Genomic DNA, 25,854 nt, shown 5'->3' with positions numbered 1-25,854 from the left:
GCTGGCCACCCATTCAAGGTGTCCCCCGCCTCTGGCCCGGAGTCAGCTGGGATAGGTTCTAGCGCCCCCTTCTCGCCTGCAATCCTTCTGAGGATAAGAGGTTCAGATAATGAATGAATGAAAATAGGATTTTGTATTAAGGGAAGAGATGAAATGATTTAGAACAAAATGAAAATGCACAGAATGACATACACATAAATGTTAACATTAACACTGTTGGCATTTGCCATATCTAAGAGTGAAACTGGTGTTTTATTTAAGAAGCAGGATTTTTTTTTATCACATTGTTAAAAGATATCATTTTAATCCATTGTCACTGAGTTGAACAAACAGTAATTAACACGCCTGCAGTGTTATATGTAAATCATTTAAATTATCATTTTTGCATGTTTAGCGTATTACGTTTTTGGATATAGTGGACACAGAATCACGTTTCTTCCTCTGGGACTTATTTAACACTTAGCTATTGTAAGCAAGTGAATCAAAATGATGAATTTTCAAGGATTTCTAAAATTGCACGTTTTTGTCTTGCAGATACTTCTTTTCAGTTTGTATTATTTCTCTGTTTAGATTTTAATTACCACTGGCTGGTGGCTTTGTACTTTTGGTGTTTTAAAACAAATCTGAACCATCAATTTCATGCATTTTTTAATGGTGATTAATGTGATCAAAGCAGCAGTAACACATTTCAGTGTGCGTCTAAGGAGAAATTTTTGTCGTCTATTTTGCAATATTGATCTCATTCACATGGATATTGAGCTACTGTATAAGGGAATGCACGAAATGGGAATATTCATTGTGATCTTCATGAACCTTCTCTAACTGCATGTGATATTGCATGGGAATTGCACTATATGAAATTGCATTGTGGTCTAATTTCCATACACGTATCTACACAATGTTTACTGTAACCCTATACAGAATATCCCTAGCAGATGTTTCATGTTTCTCATATCAAACACAGAAATTATTTAGCATTAATCAGTGGTTTATGGCATAACAATCTGGGCAATGCAAATGTCAATATATTTGAAATCTTGTGTTTTAAACTGTCAGAGAAGACACATTAAATCAGTGCAAAGGTTGAGCTGCCCTTAATACAAAAGTGTTAGGAAGAGTGGCGAAGGGTATGGGTAGGCTAAGTGACATTCTGTGAATGTACTCTTGGAAAATAGGAAATAGTTGCTTATTCCCCCTTATAATAAAAATAATAAATAAATTATGTTTTGCCTTATTTCTTGTGTGTTTGTGGGAAGGGGTTGGTGTTATATATTGTACTCCAACCACTTGGTTTATGTGTATTGTATGTACAAGTAATATTTATTGATTGGGTATTAGCAGTAGGATTTTTCTGAATTGAGAAAATTGATTACTCACTCAGAAAATAGATTGTCTTTTGTACAATATACTTTATTTACAGAAAAGAGTAATACCAATGAAAGTTGAGACTGACAATGTATTCAAGATAAAGTATTAACATTTACAATTTTTGAAATTGTATTTTTATTAAAAGTAACGATATTTCAATTGGTTAAGCAAAATATAATTAAAACGCAGAATTATCATTCAGCCCATACTCTTTTTGATATGATTTTTTAAAATGTTTTTTATTTAAATTTCTGAAATAGGAACGAAACTGTCAAATCCATAAAACATTGCTTTTATCAGCTATGGTAGGTGTAACGCTTACAAGAACTAGCCTGGTTGAAAATGAATGAATTCTCATTGAAAATTGAGTTAAAGGTTTTGGCGCCTAATCCTCTTTTTTTGTTGTTCCGATTCATTCATGGCAATTAGATTCAATTGCAATCAGCTCTAATATATTATGGAAGTTCTCTCTATAATTTGAATACATCTCCTGTAAAATGTTACCATTCAAATGTCAGGGAGTGTGTTTTTCCACAATAGTAATGTTGTGAACAATCTTTAATAATATTTGATTAGACTGATTCATTCATTTACATCATATAATAATATAATAATCATAATAATAATAATCGGACATAGGCCCTGTCGTCATCATCAACAACGAAAGCCTACTTGTCATCACACCCTAAAACTGCGCATGACGAAATTGGTAGTGTTTCTCCATAAGGTGCGTTTACTCGGCAAAAGACCCAAATAAGTGATAGTTACGGACTATTAATTCTGCATTCTGCTGTTATGGATACCTCGCATCACCCGCCCGAGTGGGTCACTTACCTCTCACTGTCTTTCACTTACCTTCAGTCAGCCAGTAGGAGGCAGATCACCACCCAAACATCTATTCATATTACCTATCATAATATCATTTCGGAATGAGTGAAGTTGTGCTACCCGTTTTATTCATCGCCACTGCTTCTTACCTGTGTTACTGTTACAGAAATAATCGACCCCCTCACTCTATGTCCTGCAATTTCTTCCTCTTTCCAAAAAAGAGTCCTTCCATTTCCTCATTCTGTGACGACCTCTTTTTTAAACTACAAAGATACTTTAATCACACTTAAAAACTAAAAGAACTCAGTGGCCATAGGTAGGAGTCATTCTCTTTTAAAGTTTTTTTTTGCCCTGTAATTGTCATAGGCCAAATGTTTTGTTCTGCTTATTCGATGCACACTATTTTTAGAACGCACCCAACCCTCTATAACCATAATTTGTTCTTTCCATTCCTTTTTTGTTAAGTGTGTGATCATTTTTGGCTGACCGTTCAGAAAATTGAGCTCAATGAGATGTTAATCTTTGCTCTTTGGCCTTTGTAAAAAAATCTTCACACTTTACAGTATGCCAATAGAATACATTGTGTATGACGTGAGTGGGCCCACAAGCATGTGCATGAACTGTTTTTAGTTTGAGCGTATCAAATGTCTTTCCTGCACCTCTTCCAGGACATCTGTGTAGGACACTATCTACTCACATAGCGCAAAAGAAAGTTTTGTGTAGCTATCATTTGCATGTGCAAAAATCGTGCTATCAGTACAAAAGGGCATTACATTTTTTGGTTCAAATCGGAAGGTATTTGGGTTTTAAAATTCTGGTTTCAAAATGTACTACTACATTCTAATTAATAGTAGATAAGATAGCAGAGACTTGATTGCCTCAATGGTATATGTTTTTATGACATGATTTATTGTTGGGTGTAAATCAGGGTTGGAAATGTGTACTAATTGTTAACTTTCCGTCAGGGGTAGAAGCTAATTGTTACCGGTGACTCGTGGATGAATATATTTATTTAAATATGTAAAGGTTTTAATAATAGTTTTATTCTGATCATATGCATGATAGGCTTGGATGAGGTAGAGGGAGACATTCAACTCTTCATTCTAAAAGGAATCTGGTAATAGGTTTGCGTGCATGCAGTGTGGCACACATTCCATGAATATGAAGTATTATTTTTTTAAATCTGTTCCCACTGCTGCAAAGAATAGCAGAAAAACAAAATATATTTTCTTGTCTTTTTTTTAATACTTTAAACTGTTTGGTTTTGCATTTAATTTGGTGAATAGTACAGGGACATAAAATAAAATGTTGTTTTAGAGGTACTCCAGACTAATTTAGTTTTCCCCCATATTGTTAAAGCATTCTTTCACTGTATTTATTTTTTATTTCAGTTCAGGACAAGGTCATTTTCTTAGAATCTGCATGTTTTACTAACTTGCTGGGATCTGTCAATGGATCAAGTCAAGCATTACAAGTGAAAATGTAGTAATCCCTCGAATATCGCGGTTTATACAGACCAGAAATGGCCACTATAATGGACAAATCGCTAAATAGGGTCACCCCTATTACAACTACTTTTTTTTTGTTTAGTAATGAGTCCGAGTATCAAGCGTAAAACAGAGGAGTGGCTTGCGCTTGCGAGTGTCAATGTGGATTTTCACACTTTTATGAACTTTAAAAATATATACATACATTTTTTTCAGTGCCGAGTCTAAGCTTAACTTTAAAATATATGTATATACACCAACATATATTTTTTTAGTGTTGAGAAAGCAGTGCAACCAGGAGGAAAAGCAATGAAAGGAAGCTAACAGACAACTTGGAATTATTTAATAAATATTCATGACAAAATATAATTAACACTATGTGATATGATATTTCTTCGGACAGCAGAGAAGGCTTTGAAGGCCCTGACGGCATACCACTGCCAGTGCCATAGTATACGTTGATTACATCATCTGATGTTGCATTGGAAAACCATGCTATAGAAAATCAACTTTTTTTTCATCTCAAAATTGCCTACTCGCTTATTTTTAGCTTACTATTTTAAAATGTGTCTGTTTTCCAACATATATGACAGCGTCACGTGCCACGCAAAAGTTTGTATAGACGTCAGGCTGGCAAAGGCACGTGTGCGTGTGCGCGTACACGCGTACGCGCGTGAATGTGTATGATACGAGAAGGCAACTAGCTCAACTGTCACTTGAAACTCGGAAGACTGAGAAGACTACGCCGCTTTTTATCACTGGTAAACAAACGTTTATCAAGTCTCTTTGTGAGCACGTTTTCGGTTTGTTGCATGCAGCTTCTATCTTTGCTTTCAGGTAGCGAGCGGCGGTGCAAAAATGTCTCAAGCGGAGGTCAACGGGGCTTCTGTCCGGGGGAAAGTGCTTACTTTGGACACCATGAACCCTAACATCAAGCGGGTGGAATACGCGGTTCGGGGAGCGATTGTGCAGCGGGCGGTGAAGCTCGAGAAAGAGCTTAGAGAGGTAATTCAGTGTGAACAGAATGCCTGCAAGTAACTCTGAATAGAAAATAATTTAGTCTCTGTTGTTTCCTCGTTCTTATTGTTTGCTACAGTGAGTGAAGGTAATATACACTTGTATTTTACGTGAAACCAGAACCGTGCAAGACCGTGGAGTGTCCTCGTGTTATGAGAATTCCGTTCCAACGGTGACGTAATTAACCTAAATCGGAGCACCTCGTTGTCAATCACTATACTGCCTAAGGAAAGTGCTGAAGTTTTAAAAACAAAAATTGTTTTTAATCCATATATAGTGTATATCACGGGTTGCCAGGTCCGGTCCCCGAGAGCCTCTATCCAGTGTGATTCCCATGTCTCCCTCCACCAACACACCGGAATCAAATAATCGGGATCGGTATGAAGCTTCTGGACAGCTGCTGATGAGTTGATCATTTGATTCAGGTGCGTTAGAGGAGGGAGATATGAAAAACTGACTGGATAGAGGCTCTCCAGGACCAGAGTTGAGCACCCCTGGTGTATTTGCTGGCATTCAGTTTTGGGATTATCACCTTTTGATTTATTGGAAATTTACTACTTTGTGATTTTAATTATTTTTAAAACAATTATATATATTTTTAAGTTCATAAAAATGTGAAAAGCCACGCTGAAACTCATAAGTGGAAGACACTCTCTACTAGGACTCGTGCTCTGCGATTGGCTGAGCGCCAATTCAGGGTGTCCCCTACCAGGTTCCCATACATACAGTTTTGGTCAAAAGTTTACATACACTTATTAACAACATAATGTCATGGCTCTCTTGAGTTTCCACTTATTTCTACAACTTAGATTTTTCTCTGATAGAGTGATTCTTTGTCACAAAAACATTCATATAGTTTGGTTCATTTTTGATTTTATTATGGGTTAACAGGAAAAACTGATCAAATCTGCAGAAAATTAATGAATGAATCTAAATTTTGGAGTTGGACAAGATTGAAATGATTTACTAATTTTGGCAAAAACGTGGTATGAGAGCCATTTTTCAAGCGTCTATTTTATTGACCCGAAAACAAGACAAGCCCGATTATAAAACGACACCACTCTTTTTCAAGACTCAAATTTAAAAATACTTTTTTTAACACCGAATATAATTTTTAAACAGAACATTATTACAACACTAAGAAATGCTAACAATATATGCAAGTCTTGAAACAAATCTAAATAAAGAAAAACATTGCAATAAAATAAATGCAAACTGATTTAAACTTGAGAGTAACTGAGATCTGTCAGGTCAGAACATAACTCCTCATAAAAATCCTCTGCCTCGCTAAACTCAGTGTCACTGTCCTCGCTCCCATCTTCTGGCTCCTCCCATAGCACGTCCTCTTCACTGACATCCAGGGCAATTGGAACATTTTATAAACCCATGGATGATGCTGGGGCAGTGTTGACGGATTAGGCAAAAAAAAAAGTCTGTTGATATCAATAATTATCACAATAACTACTTTTTTTCAAATTTGAAACTTCAAACTTCTGTGATTAACTAAATAAATTTCTCATGTCATTTTCTGAACCGCTTTATCCTCATCAGGGTCGCGTGGGTTATTGTAGCCTATCCCATCTGACTCCGGGTCAGAGGTGGGGGACACCCTGAATCGGTGGCCAGCCAATCGCAGGGCACGAGGAGACAGACAGCCACGCACACACATACCTAAGGGCAATTTAGATTGTCCAATCAGCCTAGCATGCATGTTTTTGGAATGTGGGAGGAAACCGGAATACCCAGAGGAAAACCACGCAAGCCAAGGGAAAACATACAAACTCCACACAGATGGACATGACGTGGATTTGAACCCAGGAACCCAGGTTTTACGAGGCATTTAAAAAGAAAAAGAAGATAATGTTAGGGAAAATTCACTTGGATCTTTTAATGGGTCAGCTCGGTGTTGTCCTGCATCTCGTACTCGCTTATTTTGGCTGTTATTGTCCATTTGTTTTCATGCTTTGTGTTAGCCTTTATTACTAACATGCTAAAAACACATTTCCTCATCATGCCCTTCTTCTGAGTATTGGTCTGGAACTAGCGTTCACCTCGCAACAGCCCCCCCGTTCTCTGTGGTGGTCAGGTGGTGTAATTGCAATAGCAGTTTAACATTTTTTAATTTATATCAAAACATTTAAACATTATCGATGACAAAAAATATTTCACTATAATTATCGTTATCGTTTTATCGCGCATCTCCACGCACGGTTTGCAAAATTTATTCATGCATTATCTAAAGGAAAATAAACTTTGGACTCCGAATAAAAACAACTCCGCTGCTCTTTTGTTCGTTTGAGCTCCAACACTTTGCTGCCCTATAAAAAGAACCAGAGTAAGTGTGTGATGTGTAGGTGGGGCAGTGTTGACAGATTAGGCAAAATTCCTGCTGACTCAATCTCCATACTTGAAAATCAACAGTTCCTTCTGTAGATGAGAATGAAAATGTTAATATTTATTCCTCTGACGGACTGGTGCTTAGTGACTGGTGTCAGAGATAACAAACTGGTGCACTAAAAGGAAACTGTGGAGGCCAAAGCAAGCCCAGGCTCCATGTGTGGTATAGGACCACCAGGTCTGACAGGGGAGCACCGTGTCAGCCTAAACCAAAAAACGGTGCAATCCTGGCAGACAACACAAATGTCCCAGTCGTGGTTAGGTTACTGGGATGGCCTGGTATCATCAAAGATGAGCCGGTTGGGTGTTTTCTGGTTGAGGATGGACTCAAACTCAGCTCCCAGTCCTACTGCCAGTTTCTGGAAGACATCTTCAAGCAGTGGTACGGGAAGAAGTCAGCATCTTTCAAGAAAAACATGATTTTTAGGTTGGATAATGCTCCACCACACTGCATTCAAGTACTCCACAGTGTGGCTGGCAAGAAAGTGCCTAATGAAGAAAAAATAATCAAATGCCTTTTGTATTCACTTGATCTGAACACCAAATAGAACCTGTTGTCCCTCATCAAATGTGAGATTCGCAAGGAGGGAAAAGAATAGACATCTTTAATCGGTGTCTGGCAGGCTGTGGTTGCTGCCTCACTCAATGTTGATCGTGAACAGATCAAAACACTGACAGAATCCATGTACAGCAGGCGTTTCGATTGTCCTTTCAAAGAAAGTTGGCCATATTGGTCCCTGATTTGTATTTAAATGTTAGAAATGAATATTTGTGAATTTTTAGCTGTTGTATTGGATTCCCTGGTGAAAATAAATGCTAAATAAAATGTACTAACTTAAACCCCAATTTCCCAAAATATTCAGCTTTGATATTAGTTCGTCTTTTGGGTTCTTTAAGAACATGGTTGTTGTTCAATAATACATTTAATCTTTAGAAATACAATTTGCCCAATAATTCAGCACTACCTTTAGGTTCCAAACATCAGATAAATGTGTTTAGCTCAGCTTTGATCTCAGGCCTGCTGATACATTTGCTGCTCTTTAAACCTGTACAGTGTGACAGAAGGGAGATAGATGGAGGTGTCATAGCACTGAATGTAAGCTTGTAGCCCCATTGACCTCCCCAGAAGATGCCATTATCTGGTGTGTTTTGATTGACAATAGAAGCCATGAATCACCAATCAGGCCGCCCAGTGGCCCAAGTAGTTAGTGTGTCGGTCTCACAGCGCTGAGGTTCTGGATTCAACTCCAGGTCGGTCCACCTGTCTGGAGTTTTCATGTTCTCGTGCGTGGGTTTCCTCCAGGTACTCCAGTTTCCTCCCACATTCCAAAAACATGCATGACAGGCTGATTTGGACACTCTTACTTGCCCCTAGGTATGGGTTTGAGTGTACATGGTTGTCCGTCTCCTTGTGCTCTGCGATCGGCGGGCCAAGGATTCAGGGTATTTTGTAGATCATGTGGCTCTTTGCCTTGTTTGTCTTATTTTTATTCCTTTTTTAAACACATTCAAATTCATCAGGTCCCATTGGGAAAAAAATGAACACGTTTTGTAAGGGTAAGAAAGTGTTATGGTGGATAATTTTGTTTTTGTGTTTGTGTCTGTGTGCCTGTTTTGGAAAGTTCTTTGACTCAATTTTTTTTTGCTCTTTGTATCTAACTTGTTAGCCACCCTTAGTAGAGAACAATCAGACATTCGATTTACAAGATAAGAATTACAAAGTCAAATGTTTGAGGGCTGAAATGTATATGTAGGAATCCTATAGATTACCTAAAGGCCCTAGTTCCTGTTAACAAAGACTAACTGATAGCTCTTGTGTAATTTCACAGTCTTACAGTCAATATTTGTACTGCTCCGATTAGTTTAGGGTCATTAATGACTGATTTTCCTAGGTTTTTGCTTTGTATATCACTGACGTACATAGACTAAAGTCCAAAGTGATGTTTCCACACAAGTGCAAACATCTCGTATTACTTTCTCTTGTGCTTATATTGATCCACAGTGGTGTGTGGAGCATAAGCATTCCTGCATGTAATTTAAGTGCTGTAATAGAACACCCCCTGCAGTCTTTCTTCCTTTAAGAACACTAAATCTTAAACCTCAAAAGACTGCGTGCACAGTCCAGGCTTCTACAGTAGGATCTGGTTTATCACACAAAGTTATTACATAAGAAACGAGTGAACATTCTCTGGCCTCTTTTTGTTTCACTGGCTTAGCTCTGCTCTCTCCACCCCACAGGACAACGTTATTCCAGTGAGGCTCAGCAGTGTCCATTTTTTGCTTCTCAGTACGGAGCTTCAGAAAAAGCAGTCATTGATCCTTATGGTTCTCAGTTGGGGGTTTTAGAGTGTTACTATGAAGACCCGAATAATAGTAGGCACTGGAATAATAGTAGGGAGTGGAAAATTCCAAAAATAATGAATATTAGTAGTAGTAGTAGTAGTAGTAGTACTATTATTCCGCTGCCTACTATTATTAATTCATTTTCCACTCCCTACTATTATTCCAGTGCCTACTATTATTTGGGTCTTCATAGTACCTTCACTTATGAAATTAATTTGTTTCATAAGTGGTTTTGTAACTTGGATTGTTACCTAAGTACATTTTACCTGTAATCCGTTCCATGGTCCTCATTACACTACCAACTAAACCCTTTAAAAATGATCCGAGTGTACCAATTTTATGAAAGATGCAAGAAACACAAAATAGAGAAAAAAGAAAATGTATTATGAAGCAATTAAAAGGAATAACAAACACGGGCAAATACATTTTCTAATGTTATTGAAGGGGAAATGCATAAATATGAGGTAAAGGAAAACATTTAGCAATTGAAAAATCATACGAACAAACTCGTAAACACAACTTGACAACTTAAAATTATGAAATAGGCTTAAAATGAAAAATAAAGAATAAATTGCCATAAGAAAATTGGGAAAAAAATCATGAAACAGTTTTGAATTCCATGATGATGAACAATGCTCGAAGGCATACAAACAGCATCATGGAGACCCGGGTCCTCCTAGCGGCCTAGCCAATGGAAGGCATGCGAGGGGTTGGTCGATCGCCAATGGGAAAGCAATGCTATCATGCCAATTTCAAAATACAGCATACAGGATTTGTATTTACATTTTACATTTGGATTGGATTGGATAACTTTTCATCCCGTTCGGGAAATTTCATTGTTACAGTAGCAAGAGGGTGAGAATACAGACACAGGAAAGGACATTTCAGACATAAATAGATAGGTAAAAGAAATAATAGATAAATAAGTAATATAAATAAATAGATAAATAAGTAATATAAATAAATAGATAAATAAGTAATATAAATAAATAGATAAATAGGTAATATAAATAAATAGATAAATAAGTAATATAAATAAATAGATAAATAAGTAATATAAATAAATAGATAAATAAGTAATACAAATAAATAGATAAATAAGTAATACAAATAAATAGATAAATAAGTAATACAAATAAATAGATACATAAGTAATACAAATAAATAGATACATAAGTAATACAAATAAATAGATAAATAAGTAATACAAATAAATAGATAAATAAGTAATATAAATAAATAGATAAATGAGTAATATAAATAAATACATTCATAAATAAAGACGTAAATTCATGAATAATTAAATATAAATAAATAAGTGTTTCTGAAATATATGAATACATATATTTGGGGTGTTTGATTATTTTGGGGGATTATGCGATTATTTTGTATAATCAAACAAATTTTACCTTTTTGAGGGTTTTATAACCTGAATATTTTGTATTTAGCGACATTCGTGAATAGAGGTACCACTATATATAGATTTAATGCTGCATGGATATGGACTTTGAATATTCTAAGGCTTCTTCTTAACACTGCAGAGCCACATGTTGGGAAAAAAACACTTTTCATCCGATCATGAGTGTGAGGATCCTGAACTTGTCAGTTGAAAGAGGGTTTCCTGCCAGTTCTCTGACTCAAAAAGTTTTAAAGATAGCTCAGCAGATTTGTTGTGCACTTGTTTGGATATGATTGTGACCCGGCTAAAACAAAGCCCAGATGAGTGTCATCAGATTTGTCAAGCACATTTTTATGATACATTGACAGTGAAATGAAAGCAAGCAAAGTTATGTTATTATGGACACATTGTGTCACAGTCTGAAAGGTGCTTAGTAAGACGTACGAAAATGTAAAGTAAGCAACGTTGTTTCCTGCTTCTCTGGCCTGCCTCCTGACTTCGCAGGTCTGCACTGTGTAATCAGAGTCTGGTGGCCCCTTTCCGAGACCACTATAAACAGCAACCTCTTTGTTGCTTGAGAAAATGCAATAATAAGGAAAACGAGGCAACCAATCAATTCAATTGTAGATCCATTTTCTGGGATGATACAGTACTAGTTAGAATCTGGCTTTATCCACTGTTGGTGATGTGAAATTTGTACTTAAACTTAAAGTGAAAGCCACACGTAAAAGCAGGCCAAAATGTATTAGAGTTATGCAGCCTGTTTTTTTTCCATTTCTTCCCAAATACTACAGTAATACAATATGACACAACATTTAGCTGTCTCATAATAGCCTTCTTCGAATTGCATGACTCCAAGTAAGTATGTCATATAATGATTTTAACAAAGTCCTTTTAGGCTGCCACATGTCAAAACAGTTACACAAGTTCATTGTCATATTGCATCATCTGATGAATGTCAGCAGCTGCTGTATGTTGACAACAAAAGGCAGACAAGCAAGAACCAAACAGAGCTTGTGAGGTTTAATTAGTGCAATGAATAAAGTACAAGCACAAGATCAATGCTAAGTGGATGTGACTGACTTGAACAGGGAGGAAAATGAAGTTTAAAAGACACAAGAATGTCAAAATGTTGTTAGACTAAACCACAAGTTGTCTCAGCTTACTGCCAACTGTGCTTTCTGAGAGTATTTAGGAAGCTTTACTGTTGGTAGAAGATCATCTGTGGGACTAAATGTAGTTCACATCGGAATGCCAATGGGTTTGAGGTGATTTACATGCAGCTCCATGATCCGCCGACAAATGTCTTGTCTGTGTGGTGTCTTGGCCAATGTTAAGTCTTCACTTTTCATCCATAAAAGTGCAGCCATCACAGCATTCAATTCATTAATGCTAAGTGCCTCTGCTGTGATGGCATTTATGATTTTGAAAGCTATCCAATTCTGAGATTTATAAAAATACATAAATTAAAATTGATTCCTCCACATGTAATGACTCTTTAAAGTGTCTACTGCACAAGTGTCAAATCTAAGACCTAAGAAGCTAAATGCCAAAATGTATTTCCTAAAAGTGAAATGACCGCTTAGTATAGAATTTGAGTTAAAAAAAAAATCATCAACAATTTCATAAAAAAATCAGTAACTCTGAAAATGTCAGAAAATTTACAGGACAAAAATTCCTGCAATGCAGTGAAATTTAACACTAAGCAACTTTAACTACTCCAAAAATTAAAGCGAGATAGGAACATTTCCACCAAGAATATTTATTCTAATATTTTATGTGCCTTTACAAGTCACTGAAATTTGAGGCTGTGCCATTTTATGCAATCCAACATGTTATTAATAAAAAATATTGGATTTTTGGAGCATTCTATTGTACTTTAAGTACTAAAGACATCCCTTTCTGTGAATAACTTTGTTGTATTTTCAATCCAGGGTGCCACCAAACCTTTCACTGAAGTCATCAAAGCCAACATAGGTGATGCCCATGCCATGGGCCAGAAGCCCATCACATTTCTCAGACAGGTTTGACCACTGCATTTGAGAATGAACATCTTTTAATGATTGTATAACTTGATCAAAGTAGGCTAAATGTATTTGTAAAGAATTAACATTTTCTTTGTCTTGGCAAAGGTTCTGGCATTATGTGCTTATCCTGAACTTCTAAAGGACCCCACATTTCCCGAGGATGCCAAGCAACGTGCACAGCGGATTCTCCAAGGCTGCGGAGGCCGCAGTATAGGTCAGAAAACACACACACACACACACAACTCAGTTAACTGTTTGCTCCACCATGTCTTCTCTCATTAATAATTTACTCAAATGCTCATGAAGTACACTCGAATTCATCGAAAGACTTAAGCTAATTTTCCATTTTAGGTGCCTACAGCAATAGCCAGGGCATTGAGTGTATCCGTCAGGACGTGGCATGCTACATCGAGAAGAGAGATGGTGGGATCCCGTCCAATCCGGATAATATCTTCCTGTCTACTGGCGCCAGTGATGCCATCGTGGTATGAAGTCATCAGCTTTATGGGACTCTCCCAGTTAAAGTGATTATTTAATCACATTCTGTTGTTGGCTTCTGTGCTGAAGCACATTACAGCACAATCAATCATTGCCCTTCAACGGCGGTTAATTTTTTACCCTGCTGGACTTTGCACATTTGTGTCCTACGTCTGTGGGCTTTTTGCCAATGTTAGGGAACATTTGGCTACTGAATTACGACTTGAACAAAGGTATTGAAACACTTGTCTAGTAATGTCATGACTAGAGGATAGAAAAAGGCTAAATTGTTGGAAATTTCTTGCATCTGAAAGAGGATTTAGGTTAATCTAATCCCCTTTCTACTTATATTGAGCACTCTAAAATTAACAGAAAATTGAAATTAGATTAGATAACTTTATTCATGCCGAACTCGGGGAATTCACTGTATCAGTATCTAGAGGGTAAGAACACAGACACGGGAAAATACATTTTAGACCCAAATAAGTAAATAAATACAGTGGTACCTCGAGATACGATCTTAATTCGTTCCGGGATAGAGCTCATATGTCGATTTAGTAGTAACTCAAATGAACGTTTCCCATAGAAATGAACTAAAAACAAATTAATTCATTCCTACCCTCTGATAAAACACCCAAAACAGGATATTGGAACAAATAGTAACAAATAACTAGTGGTTTAATAGAGTTAGACAAGATTGAAATGTACTAATTTTGGCAAAAACGTGGTATGAGAGCCATTTTTCGGTTTTCTCCCACAACCCAAATACGTTCAAGGTAGGCTGGGTGAGCACTCTAAATTGCCCCTAGGTATGAGTGTGAGCGTGAATGGTTGTTTGTCTCCTTGTGCCCTGCGATTGGCTGGCCACCAATTCTGGGTGTTCCCTGCCTCTGGCCTGAAGTCTGCTGGGATAGGTTGCAGCACCCCCCACGACCTTAGTGTGGATAACGCGGTTCAGAAAACGAGACCACATGTTAAAAAAAAAAACTAGTTTTCCTGTACACCTATCACACGGATGCACACATTAGCCAGGCTGCTGGCTACTAAAATAGAGAAATTTCATTAAATAATTACATTTAAAACCAAATCAACTAAAAAAGATACCTTGATTTTAATTTAAAAAAAAAAACACTAATGGCCACTCATTTTTTTTGTTCTTGTGCCTTATGTTGTTATTGTTTTTTTAAATGTTGACTGTATATTCTTAAAATGACAGACATTTAGATTTTTTAGGTTTCTGGCCAAGGAAATTCTTTTTTTTTTTTTTTTTTTGCTGCTGCATTTTGTAATGAAATGCAATATATTGAAAATTCACCAGAGATCCCCCTCTCCACCCCAAAAGTTTTTTTGACAAATATTGCTTTATGATTAAGAAGCCTAATCCTCTAAAAGAGCTACTCAAATCAAGCCCAACTCTTACTCTTCTTCCCCTCTCCTCAAAATCATAGACCATGCTGAAATTGATGGTGAGCGGCGAGGGACGTACACGAACGGGAGTGATGATCTCCATCCCCCAGTATCCTTTGTACTCGGCCGCCATCGCGGATCTGGGTGCTGTTCAGATTAGTTACTACCTGGATGAGGAGAAATGTTGGAGCCTGGATGTTGCCGAATTGCGCAGGTCGCTCCACGCAGCCAGAGAGCACTGCGATCCCCGTGTGCTTTGCATCATCAACCCAGGAAATCCCACAGGTGTGTGACATATTTCAAATTGGAGATCCACAGCTCCATGTGGATAACAGGTTGTCCGTCCATCGCGCCAATGTGTCCAAACAGTATATTGGGTATACTGTAAGTCTTAACAGTAATCCCTCGAATACCGCGGCTTCACTACATCGCAGTTTTTTTTTCTTCGGTTCTTTTTAATTAAATGTTTGCTGAAACTCGCAAGAGGAAGTCAATCCCCTGTCCTCCGCTGGCTTTGAAAACTCGGCACTGAATTAAAAACATATATATATATATGTATATATTTTTTAGAGGGGTGACGCGTCTCCGTACTTTTTCGTTTATCGCAGGGATGTCTGGTCTACATTAACCGCCATGATCGAGGGATTACTCTAAATACCTGGATCTTTCTCAATCAACTTTTAGGGCAAAAACATCCAGCTTCACATTTAACCGATTTGTGTATCCTGTGTTGTAGGTCAAGTCCAGAGTAGGCAGTGCATCGAAGATGTAATCCAATTTGCAAAAGAGGAGCGTCTCTTCCTGATGGCTGATGAAGTAAATCCAAAATCATAATTCTATTTATTTGTTGTTGTTTTTTTCAATCTTTACCCAAAACCTTTCAATATACCCCATTGACATTGATGGGCCAGATTTTAAATTTGGCAAAATTAATTATATTGGTCTCTATGGAATTCTAATACTCCAACAACAAAAAACTCCCTGCTGGTTTTCATTGATATTGAACATGAACCTATAAACACATAATTGTTTGCTTCTATTAACAGGAAATAGAACCCATACAATCTATATTCATGCACGTTAATACCGTCAATAGTCAATAAATCACTACCATTGGCTGGAAGTGACTTGTGAATTAATGGGAAGTGAAGCCGAAATGCCTCAAAATCAACATTCTCCAATTGTGAAACATCATTTTGTGTTGTGTTGAAATACATTGTAGTAATTGCCTTTTTGGGTTAATGAAGAAATAAATCGTTTGTCATCTTGTTTTTAGGTCTACCAAGACAATGTGTATGCAAAAGGATGCCAGTTTCACTCATTTAAAAAGGTGCTATTTGAGATGGGACCGGAATATTCAAGTACCGTAGAGATGGCCTCCTTCCATTCTACTTCCAAATGCTACATGGGAGAGTGAGTTAGTACAGAAAGAATACCCCCAACAGATTTTATCAGAAACTTTGAGATACCTATCAAAATGTGTCTTTTCTATAATATAACTACACACAGAAATCAATATGGTTGATTCCAAAAAATGAAACTAATCTTGTGTTCTTGACTAGGTTTTAGTTGTTCTCTTACTTCACATTTGTTCAACTGGAACATCCAACATAAGCTTCTTCTCCCCCTTTTCTCAGGTGTGGATTCCGTGGAGGCTATATGGAGGTTATAAACATGGACCCAGCGGTGAAGGCCCAACTTGTCAAGCTGGTGTCAGTACGCCTATGTCCGCCCGTCCCTGGACAGGCTCTACTTGACCTGGTGGTGAATCCCCCTCAGCCTGATGAACCATCCTACACTACATTTATGAAGGTCTGAAAATATATTCTCAAAAAATGCACGTGCATTTGCCATGCATATTAAAAAGAACAAAATACATTAATTAAGCACACAGTAACCCATTAGCATGTGAAAACTTGCAATTGTTTTTGTGAGATGGGGAAATTATCCTAGCACTGTAATGCAGCATTACTACAGCAGATCAATAGTAATGTATAGAGTAGTTTAAAATCTACAATAAAATGGACATGTGGCATCAATATTTGAGTCTTTAAAGACTCCAAATAGGTAGTAACTGAATGATATGCACAGAAAAGTACCAGTTTTATCGCATATTGACCACCTCGGCATCTAAGCTGTACTCTTAAAATTGCCTGTTTTAGTTCTTATTTAAAGAATTTTAAAAGTAAAATAATAAATTTAATTTTAGTGATCAATTAATTCCCCACTGTCAATCAGCCCATACCTCTACTGGCCAGGAGAGGGTGACAAACTCAATACATAAACTGAAGTCTACTCCACTATAAATCCAATAAAATTAAAGATCAAGTTGGAAAACATTCCCCTGCTCACACATTTTCCCCATTAACGACTCATATCCACACAGGAGCGGACTGCAGTATTGGACGCTTTGGCAGAGAAGGCAAGCCTGACTGAACAGATTTTCAACACAGTACCCGGGATCACGTGTAACCCCGTGCAGGGCGCCATGTACACTTTCCCACAAATCAAACTAACTCAGAAGGCAATCGACCAGGCCAAGGTGAGTACATAATTTGACACAGTGTATTTGTTTTACCTAACCCTTTCCTGACTTAACGTTAACAGGAGGCAGGCTTAGTGCCGGATATGTATTACTGTATGAGGCTGCTGGAGGAGGAGGGCATCTGCCTAGTGCCAGGCAGCGGCTTTGGGCAGAGGGAAGGCACTTTCCATTTCAGGTTAGCACTTTCACTCAGTGACTTATACATGTGTAAAATTATATATTTTGACAAAAAAAAAACACATCTTCCTCTGTTTAGGATGACTATCTTACCGCCAACTGACAAGTTGAAGATTGTGCTGCAAAAAATCAGTGCCTTTCACCAACGCTTTACTAAAGAGTTTTCTTAACCATCCTAAAATGCCTTAGATTAGAGGTGCCTTTACCTGTATAAGACAAGCTTCAAGAGTTTAATTTAGCAACCGTCCATATTTTGGATTTTTCTAGAATAGAATGTGTCAAATTATAGTTTATAATGCATGACGCACTTTACCAAACACTATTCTAGCCGTCTTTAAAAAAAATTGACCAGTGCGTCTGATGAAAAGGTGCCAACTGAAATGTAGCAATGCACTTTTAAATGTAATTAAAACATTTTAGTAATAACATTTTTTATATGTGCAACATTTATGAGTCACTTGTTTTATTTAAAAATACCTCAAGAGCACTCATGCTATCCAGACAAGTGGGGGGGAAAAAAAATCAACAAATGAATGTACTCAGTAACGCTTTTACACTGATGCTTACTTCCCCTCACCTTTTCGCCTTGTCCTGGACTCCTCATGTCATAGTTTGAGTTCTAGATGCTCTTTTCAAAGCTCATCTCGCTTTTGTGATAGCTTTGTGGCATGCTCTTCCAAAAACTTGCTCAAGCCATCCACTGTTCTGTCACCACCTTCAAATTTGACAGGCTCGTGTTTGCTGTCGCTCGGCGCAAAGTATATTGTTGGGAAACCTTCCGCTTTGTACTTGTCGTTGGGGATGTCGTTCGCGGTGGCGTCCATCTTGGCTATCACCAGGTTCTTCTCGTCCCTGTACTTCTTGGCCAGCGCCAAGTAATCGGGCTCCATTTTTTTACAATGTCCACACCAAGGAGCGTAAAACTCGACGAGAACATCCTTCTTGTTGTCCATGACGATCTCATCGAAGGTCTTTCCCACCACAACCTTCACTGGTCCTTTATTGTTCTTTGGCACTGGCTGGGACTTAATGATGGGCTTCAGCTTTCCTGTTGATACACACAGTATAATCTTTACCAGCAATTATGTCACTAGTACAGTGGTCCCTCGACTTACGAGCAATTTGCTACGAATAAAATTTTGAGCAAATATAGTGTTCCCTCGCTACTTCGCGGCTCAGCCACCGCGGACTCAGAGCTTCGCGGATTTTTTGGGGGGAAAAAATAAAAATACAAATATTACATTGAGACAACATATTTTACTGTTTTTCTTTGTTATAACATGAATTTCACTCTCTACCCGTATTCTATATGGTGTACAGTATGCAGGGGGGTAAATAGCAAAAAGTATATATATATATATATATATATTTTTTTTTTAAATTAAATTCAAATTAAGAATTTTTGAAGGGAAATCCCTACTTAGCGGAAATTCACTTATCGCGGGTGGTCCCGGTCCCCATTAACCTCGATGACCGAGGGAACACTGTATTCATCTTGAGATAGGAGACAATTTTTGGGGGGTTTTAGTTAATTTCTATGGGAAACGTTTGAGTTACGAGAAATTGGAAATACAACCTATCCCGGGAACACATTAAGCTCGTATCTCGAGGTACCACTCTACAGGGAAGAAAAACACTCCTCACCCTTCTTGAAGGCCATAACAAAGTCCCTCAGCAAGTCGGCGTCAAACTCATCAGGCTCCATGGCAAACTTTTTGCCAGCTTCAGCCAGAATCGCAACGTTAACGTCCTCGCCGCTTTCACTCAATCCCAGATTCTTCAGCTCATCCGCATAGTCTTCCTCATCAGCAATGGCAAATGTGTACTCGGGGAAGTCCTGGGCCACCTCCAGCACTTTGGATCTCCAGAACTGTGTGGCTGATCACATGATGCTTGTTTTAATGTGATGCCACGCATAAGAGTGAATCATGGGGCAATATACCTTTTCTGTAGTCGAAGCTAAAGTCAACTCCATAGTACGCGACCACGAGCGGCCTCTTGGTGTAGCGTTTGGCATCATTGCTTGGCTTTCTGTGGCCCACTAGTGGAGTTACATGCTTCTTAAAAAAGTCTTGCACATCCAAAACCAATGTAGTGTCCTGGAAGGTACAGGAAAAACATGAGCTGTACACACACTGTCAATTCAAATTTGTTTGCTGCATTGATTTCTATAAGCCAGAGATAGGGAACCTATGGCTTGGGGACCACACGTGGCTCTTTGGATTGGCGCATATGGCTCTCTGCTAAGTTGTGAGGTAAAATATGGACATCGCTAGTTTGAGAGCTGAGTCCCAAATGCACCAATAGGAGCATCGTGGTGTTGATACTTAAATATGATCTTATCTTGTATTTTGTAGTTCCAATTATTTTTTCATAGAAACATTAAGAAAAAACGAATGTACCGTTTTTAATCTATTTTCTCATTCATTTACGTTTGAATAACCGAAATCATAGCCTGCCATTAATAACAACAATAAGAATTCAGAATGCCAGCTATCCCAGATCATCAACAAAAGATATACATGCAAAACAAGCAAAAAGCCAGTACCTTTACTAGAAGAGTGTGCGAGGCTGGCTCATATTTCGACCGAAACTTTTCGGGCTGAGCGATGACCACCTGACCAACAGACGCTTTAAGCAGCTTGGCCACCTCAGCACTGAAGGTGTGACGGAAAGTGAAGTCTTCCCTGAGTGAGTTACCTGCCGTGAAGGGGGTTGTAGTTCAAATGCAAGGTAATCAACAGGTCCCAATTGTGGAAAACACACTATAAAAGCAGTTACGTGACATTCTACCCCAGTTTTTATTCCACTGAGATCGTATACAATGATAGCACCCCTACTTACAAGCTTCGATGTAGACCTCATACACCGCATCCTGTTCACTGGAGAAGACACCCACGATGACTGCGTCGTCGCCATCTTTGAGTAATTCCTGGACTTGTTTAGTTAGATGCAACTGTTTGGAGGGGGGCCCCGCTTGCTCGGCCATGTACTCCACAATGCCTAGAGACAAAGCTGAAGCTTGACGCTAGTCTAAGTCGGTTGTCCCACAAGCAATGGACAACGCGTACCATGCCTCTCTCTAGGCCCGTTGTAGTCAAAAATTTTGCCCTTCCGGAATATCTTGAGTGTGGGATACCCAGTGACGTCAAAGCGGGAGGCAACCTCGCTCTCCACGGTGGCGTCCACTTTGGCGAGTAGGATGGGCGGCGAACGCTGGCTCAACTCCTGAGCTGCCTTCTCGTACTCAGGGGCCAAACGTTTACAGTGTCCACACCTGCACATGACAACGCAGACATAGCGATGAGTTATTCCAAAGACAAATTTCTGAATGTGAAAAGTACAACAGTGGAATTTAAAAAGCTTTTAAATGACACTGGATTCATGAGAAATAGTCTTCATTGGATAATCAGGAAACTAATTGATTTCCGTATTCACAGAAGTTTGAAGTTTCATATTTGAAAGACAAACGGTGTGACAGTTAGTGATAATTATCAATATCGACCAGTGAAAATAAATAAATATCGGGATACATTTTTGTTGTAACGCCTAGGCCTACTCCCTATCCTTTTTACTTAAGGAAAGTTAAACAAACATCCGTATATCTTCTTACATAGTTAAACATACAAGCTTGCATGCACTTCAACATACATACATAAATTTACACACCTTAAGAAGCTTAATATATACAATTGATAACAGTACAAACGACTGATAAATAATGCTAATTGCTGAATTATTATGCTAAATAATGCTAATTTTGACATGATGCCAAATTTGTGTCTTCCATTTCACACTTTTTTATTTTGCCTAGGCCTTATTGTATTACTTTAACATTACATTAAATAATTTCTGGACTTTAGTTTAATTGAATCCCAGTTCATTTAAGACAAAGGCAAACACGAATTGGTTACCAATCTTACCTATCTTAAATTAAAAAAAAGAAAATTGAAAAATTTAAAAAACATTTTGCCTTGAAATAGTCATACCTCTACTTACGAATGCCTCTAGACATGAAAGTTTCAGGTTACGAAATGTTTATGCAAATGAGAGAGACACACACACACGCCTTATAATTTTCCCTCTATCTTTTGTGTTTCCTTGCATCTTTCATACGAAATTGTGACACTGACCAATTTTAAAGGTTTGAGTTGGCAGTTGTGTGAGGACCGTGGAACGAATTAAGGAATTTACAAATAAAGTACACATCTACTTACAAAATTTTCAAGTTACGAAAAAAGTCTTGGAACTAATTAATTTCTTAAGTAGAGGTACCACTGTATAAGACTTGACAGACAGCTCGGACAGTAGTTGAGAACTTACCAAGGCGCATAGAATTCCACCAGGATAATTTCAGCATTATTGACAGTCTTATCAAAGTTGTCTTTGGTGAGCACCAGTGTAGCTTCGGGTGGGGACTTCCAGTCAGGTTGAGCAATCTGAAGAACACGCTCAACGATAGCTTCAAAGAAGAAAAAGAGGAGAGTTATCTACTATAAAAGTGACTATGATGGTAGCAGCATGCATACCCATCCAACAATCATGCTATTGAGAGTCATACGCTTAGATAAATAATCATAATACCCTTCTCAGTCCTGTCTCCATCGTAGTCCACAGCTTCACCTCTTTTCAAGATCTTGATGGTGGGATAACCAGACACGTCAAATCGGCTTCCTACGTCCTTTGCCTCTGTGGCATCCACTTTAGCGACTGGGATGGGAGGATCATTCTCCTTCAGGGTTTGCGCGATCTTCTCATACTCTGGCGCAAACTGTTTACAGTGGCCACACCTACAATAAAAGGGCAGCACTTTAACAAAACAACTACAGTAATACCTTGACATACGAGTGCCCCGACATACGAGGAATTTGAGATACAGGTAAAATTCCGAGCAAATATTTGCCTTGAGATACGAGACAATTTTTGAGATACGAGCATACAAGACAGCCTGGTGGCCGAGACACTAGAGGCTGCTGATGGGAACAGCATTGCACCGTCTTTCCCGCCGCAACTCCCTCGTGTAACGATACCTTCAAACAATGGGGGGAGCATTATGGAAGCTCAGTAGCGAGGAGGAGGTGGAAGAGGAGACGCCATAGGAGGAGATATCAAAGACATCTTAGCGAAGTGGCAAGTTTTGTGATTTCATGGAAAAGAGATACTCAAATGTTTGCAAGTGGTCATGTGTTATCCTATTTTGAGGAGATTTGGGTGCAAAATTTTGAAGGAAAGACAAAAGCAAGCAGCTCTCGATAGGTCCTTTTAAAAACTCCAGCTCAAAGGCGAGGTTAGGAAAAAATGAGCCAACCCGGAAGAAAAAGGTTAAAAAAAGATGTAAACATTAGAATTATTTTAGTGGAAAGGTTAGATTGTGTGTTTGTATCGTAATCCAAGTTCATTTAAATTCGTTTGTTATGTTACGAGCGCATTGCTGCGCCAAAAGTCTCTCCTCCCGCACTCCGCATTGTACTGACTAATTTCTCGTTTTAGTATTGAACATCACAACCACTACTTATTAGTTACTCACTTATTCGATGGCAAATACAAAGAAATAAAAATGTTTTTCCATTGCAATATCTTGTTTTTTGGTGTTTTTTTCAGGGGGTGGTAACGAATTAATTTGTATGAAATTCATTTCTATGTGAAAAGTTGATTTGAGATGAGAGTAAATCAACATACGAACTCGGTCATGAAACACATTAAGCTCGTAACTCAAGGTATTTCTGTAATTTGATGTTTTTTTTGTTTACAACAATCTGCAGAACATTGGCCTACTGTGTATTTGAATAGCCCATAAAATGAAGTTTTCAAGTTACCATGGCGCATAGAATTCGACGAGCACAGTGTCTTTGTCCTCTATGAAGGTGTCAAAGTTGGCATCGGTGAGAACCAGCACACCATTCTCTTCTTTAACCTCCGTGTCGTTATCATCGTCATCTTCCTCCACTTCATCACTTTCCTCTTCCTCGTCGTTTGCAAGCTCCTCGTATCCTTCAGGGCAAAGCAGGCCAATCATTACATGTTATTTGACGCCACGAATACTAACTAACTATGCTCCAAAATGATAAGAAACCATATTGTGACAAATTTTAAGCATGCTAAAGTTTAACTGATTCTGGACGTTAGCTTGCTAACATTTCCAGCAACTTGCCAATTGTATTTGTCCTAGGTTGAACAGGCAAGCATCGTTGATGTAACATGATAATGAATAGTAATATTATGTTTTTAAACTCACCATCTTCACTTCTGCATTCAATCATAAGATAAGACACACCGAGGAGCACAATAAGCAGTAACGCTGTCTTCCTCATCGTCCAAAGAGGGTTGTTACCTTGCCTGGTTAATAACTATTCAATATTTTGAATGGAAAATGTTTGTTTGAATGTCACAAAATGTATTTACTCCAGGTCGAGCCAAAATTGATTGCCGCGGGGCAGCCTTTAGCTTTGTGATTTCACACAAGCTAATAATCAGTCCGCTAATCACAGCGTTTGTTAGAACGCTTCCTCCTGTGCAGCGCTGTCTGCAACTTGTCTGACTTGCCAGAATCTGATTGGCCAAAACTGCCGCCGTTTGTCCAATCGTAAGCCGCCACTCAACGAAGAGCAAGAAACGTAAACGCTTGCAATTGGACAGGTCTGTTTTTATTATTACTTATGATCTTCCTCTCGAAACAATGAACCCTTCAAATGCGTAATATATTGAATTACATGTAAACGAACGTGTGTTGCATTACTGGACAAAGTTCAATGGGCAGAAAAACGTATTCATAAAATGTTTTCTTACAGTGGGAAATATTACAATTGAAAATAGTGTTGTGATAAGTATATGTATTTATGAATTAAAATGTCTCATCTCATCTAATCTCATTTTCTGAAGCGCTTTAGCCTCACTAGGGTCGCGGGGGTGCTGATGCCTATCCCAGCTGACTTCAGGCCAAAGGTAGGGGACACCCTGAATTGGTGGCCAGCCAATGGAAGGGCATAATGAGACAAACAACCATTCACGCTCACACTCATACCGAGGGGATATTTCGAGTGTCCAATCAGCCTATCATGCATGTCTTTGGAATGTGGGAGGAAACTGAAGTATCCGAAGAAAAATCCTGCAGGCCTGAGGAGAACACGCAAACTCTACACAGGTGGACCGACCTGGATTTGAACCCAGGTCTCCCACTGTGCAGTTACCACTCAGCCGCTGGGCTTTAAAAATTTATTCATCCATTATTTTAGGATGCTGGCAACCATCCCAGCAAATAACGGGCATTTGGCAGGTACACCTTAAAATGGTTGCCAACAAATCGCAGATAGAATATCATTAATTCATGCCACTTATCCTTACAAGGGCTGTGGGGGGTGCTGGAGCCTATCCAAGCCAGCAGGCGGGGGACACCCCGATTAATTGCCAGACAATTGCAGGGCACGGTGAAATGGGCAACCACTCACGCTTACAATCAATCTGGAAGACCGAGTGCAAAAGAACCACGGCACCATCAGGTGGTAAAATATCATGATTTTTTTTTTTAAGTACAGTCATAACCCATACTTACAAATGCCTCTAGGTGAGACATTTTTAGGTCACAAAAGATGTTTATATGTAAATGAGTGCCTCGAGATATGAAAAAGATCCAAGTTATGAAATCCTCCAAAATGTAAATGCATTTCTTTATCCGTTATTTTATTTTGAAAAGATAGTCACCGATGCATTGATTCTCACTTTAGAACCTGGCTACACTCCATTGGGCTCTCATTGGCTGTCTCACAACAACCACTATCCATGTTTCAAGATTCTGTCTTACATACCTGTCAACGTCCGCTAATGTTCCCCTTATTAATGATTGGATTTCCCCTTATTAAGCGAGAAAAAACGTACAAATGCAACGTAGTACATATTTACACAAACACACACGTAGGGCACACGTTCATTCATTAATTTCTGAAACGCTTTATCCTCATTATAAAAGTTTAAGTTAGTTTTTGATATATATTTTTCTGGTGATTAAAACTTGCAATTCGCCAGAGGATGGACAGATTGAAATTGAAAATCACCTGCTGATTGCAGTATTTTCTTCTTCTTCACAGTTTACCTATGTTGTACTTCCACACAATCAAACAGATTTTGCATTTGTTTAATCCCTTTTATATCTTTAAGTTCATCTCATAAAAATGAGAGCAGTGCTTATATAATTGTTTTGTGTGTGTGTTAACTACAGTGACTTCATAGTATTTCATATAACGTGAATACCTTTTAAAATATGTAACACAAAAGAACACAGATCCCTTGAATAAGGTCTGCTGTACCTGAATAACCAACAAATGAGGTGAGCTGTCCATTTTTGGGAAAAATGCCTTTTATTTGATTCCTAAAAACAAGTATATTCCT

At 38.3% G+C, this 25,854-nt stretch overlaps 2 protein-coding genes across 3 annotated transcripts; one reads left to right on the top strand and one right to left on the bottom strand.

Moving 5' to 3' along the window:
* Positions 1-4,287: 4,287 nt before the first annotated feature.
* On the top strand, positions 4,288-17,918 carry LOC144209498 (alanine aminotransferase 2-like). The gene is made up of 12 exons (XM_077735844.1): positions 4,288-4,444; positions 4,521-4,688; positions 12,774-12,863; positions 12,972-13,080; positions 13,218-13,351; positions 14,792-15,035; positions 15,487-15,566; positions 16,027-16,163; positions 16,388-16,562; positions 17,137-17,292; positions 17,358-17,470; positions 17,552-17,918. The coding sequence occupies exons 2-12, from the start codon at positions 4,542-4,544 to the stop codon at positions 17,640-17,642; spliced, it is 1,476 nt and encodes a 491-aa protein (XP_077591970.1). The 5' UTR covers positions 4,288-4,444; positions 4,521-4,541; the 3' UTR covers positions 17,643-17,918.
* pdia4 (protein disulfide isomerase family A, member 4) lies at positions 17,919-24,008 on the bottom strand. 2 transcript variants are annotated; one of them, XM_077735843.1, is made up of 10 exons: positions 23,708-24,008; positions 23,289-23,463; positions 22,057-22,262; positions 21,796-21,934; positions 20,544-20,749; positions 20,317-20,475; positions 20,021-20,172; positions 19,415-19,571; positions 19,117-19,350; positions 17,919-18,520 (listed from the first exon to the last, which is right to left on the bottom strand). In XM_077735843.1, exons 1-10 carry the CDS (start codon positions 23,781-23,783, stop codon positions 18,105-18,107), a joined length of 1,920 nt encoding a protein of 639 aa, XP_077591969.1. In that variant the 5' UTR covers positions 23,784-24,008; the 3' UTR covers positions 17,919-18,104. The 2 variants fall into 2 exon arrangements, with proteins under 2 accessions (XP_077591969.1, XP_077591968.1); XM_077735842.1 differs by having other exon boundaries at positions 23,289-23,468; positions 23,710-24,008.
* Between the last annotated feature and the right edge of the window lie 1,846 nt (positions 24,009-25,854).

Source organism: Stigmatopora nigra, chromosome 16 (assembly GCF_051989575.1).
Source record: "Stigmatopora nigra isolate UIUO_SnigA chromosome 16, RoL_Snig_1.1, whole genome shotgun sequence".
NCBI classification, from domain to species: domain Eukaryota; kingdom Metazoa; phylum Chordata; class Actinopteri; order Syngnathiformes; family Syngnathidae; genus Stigmatopora; species Stigmatopora nigra.
The sequence above is the reverse complement of the archived record's forward strand: the minus strand, read 5'-3'. Positions and strand labels throughout refer to the sequence as shown.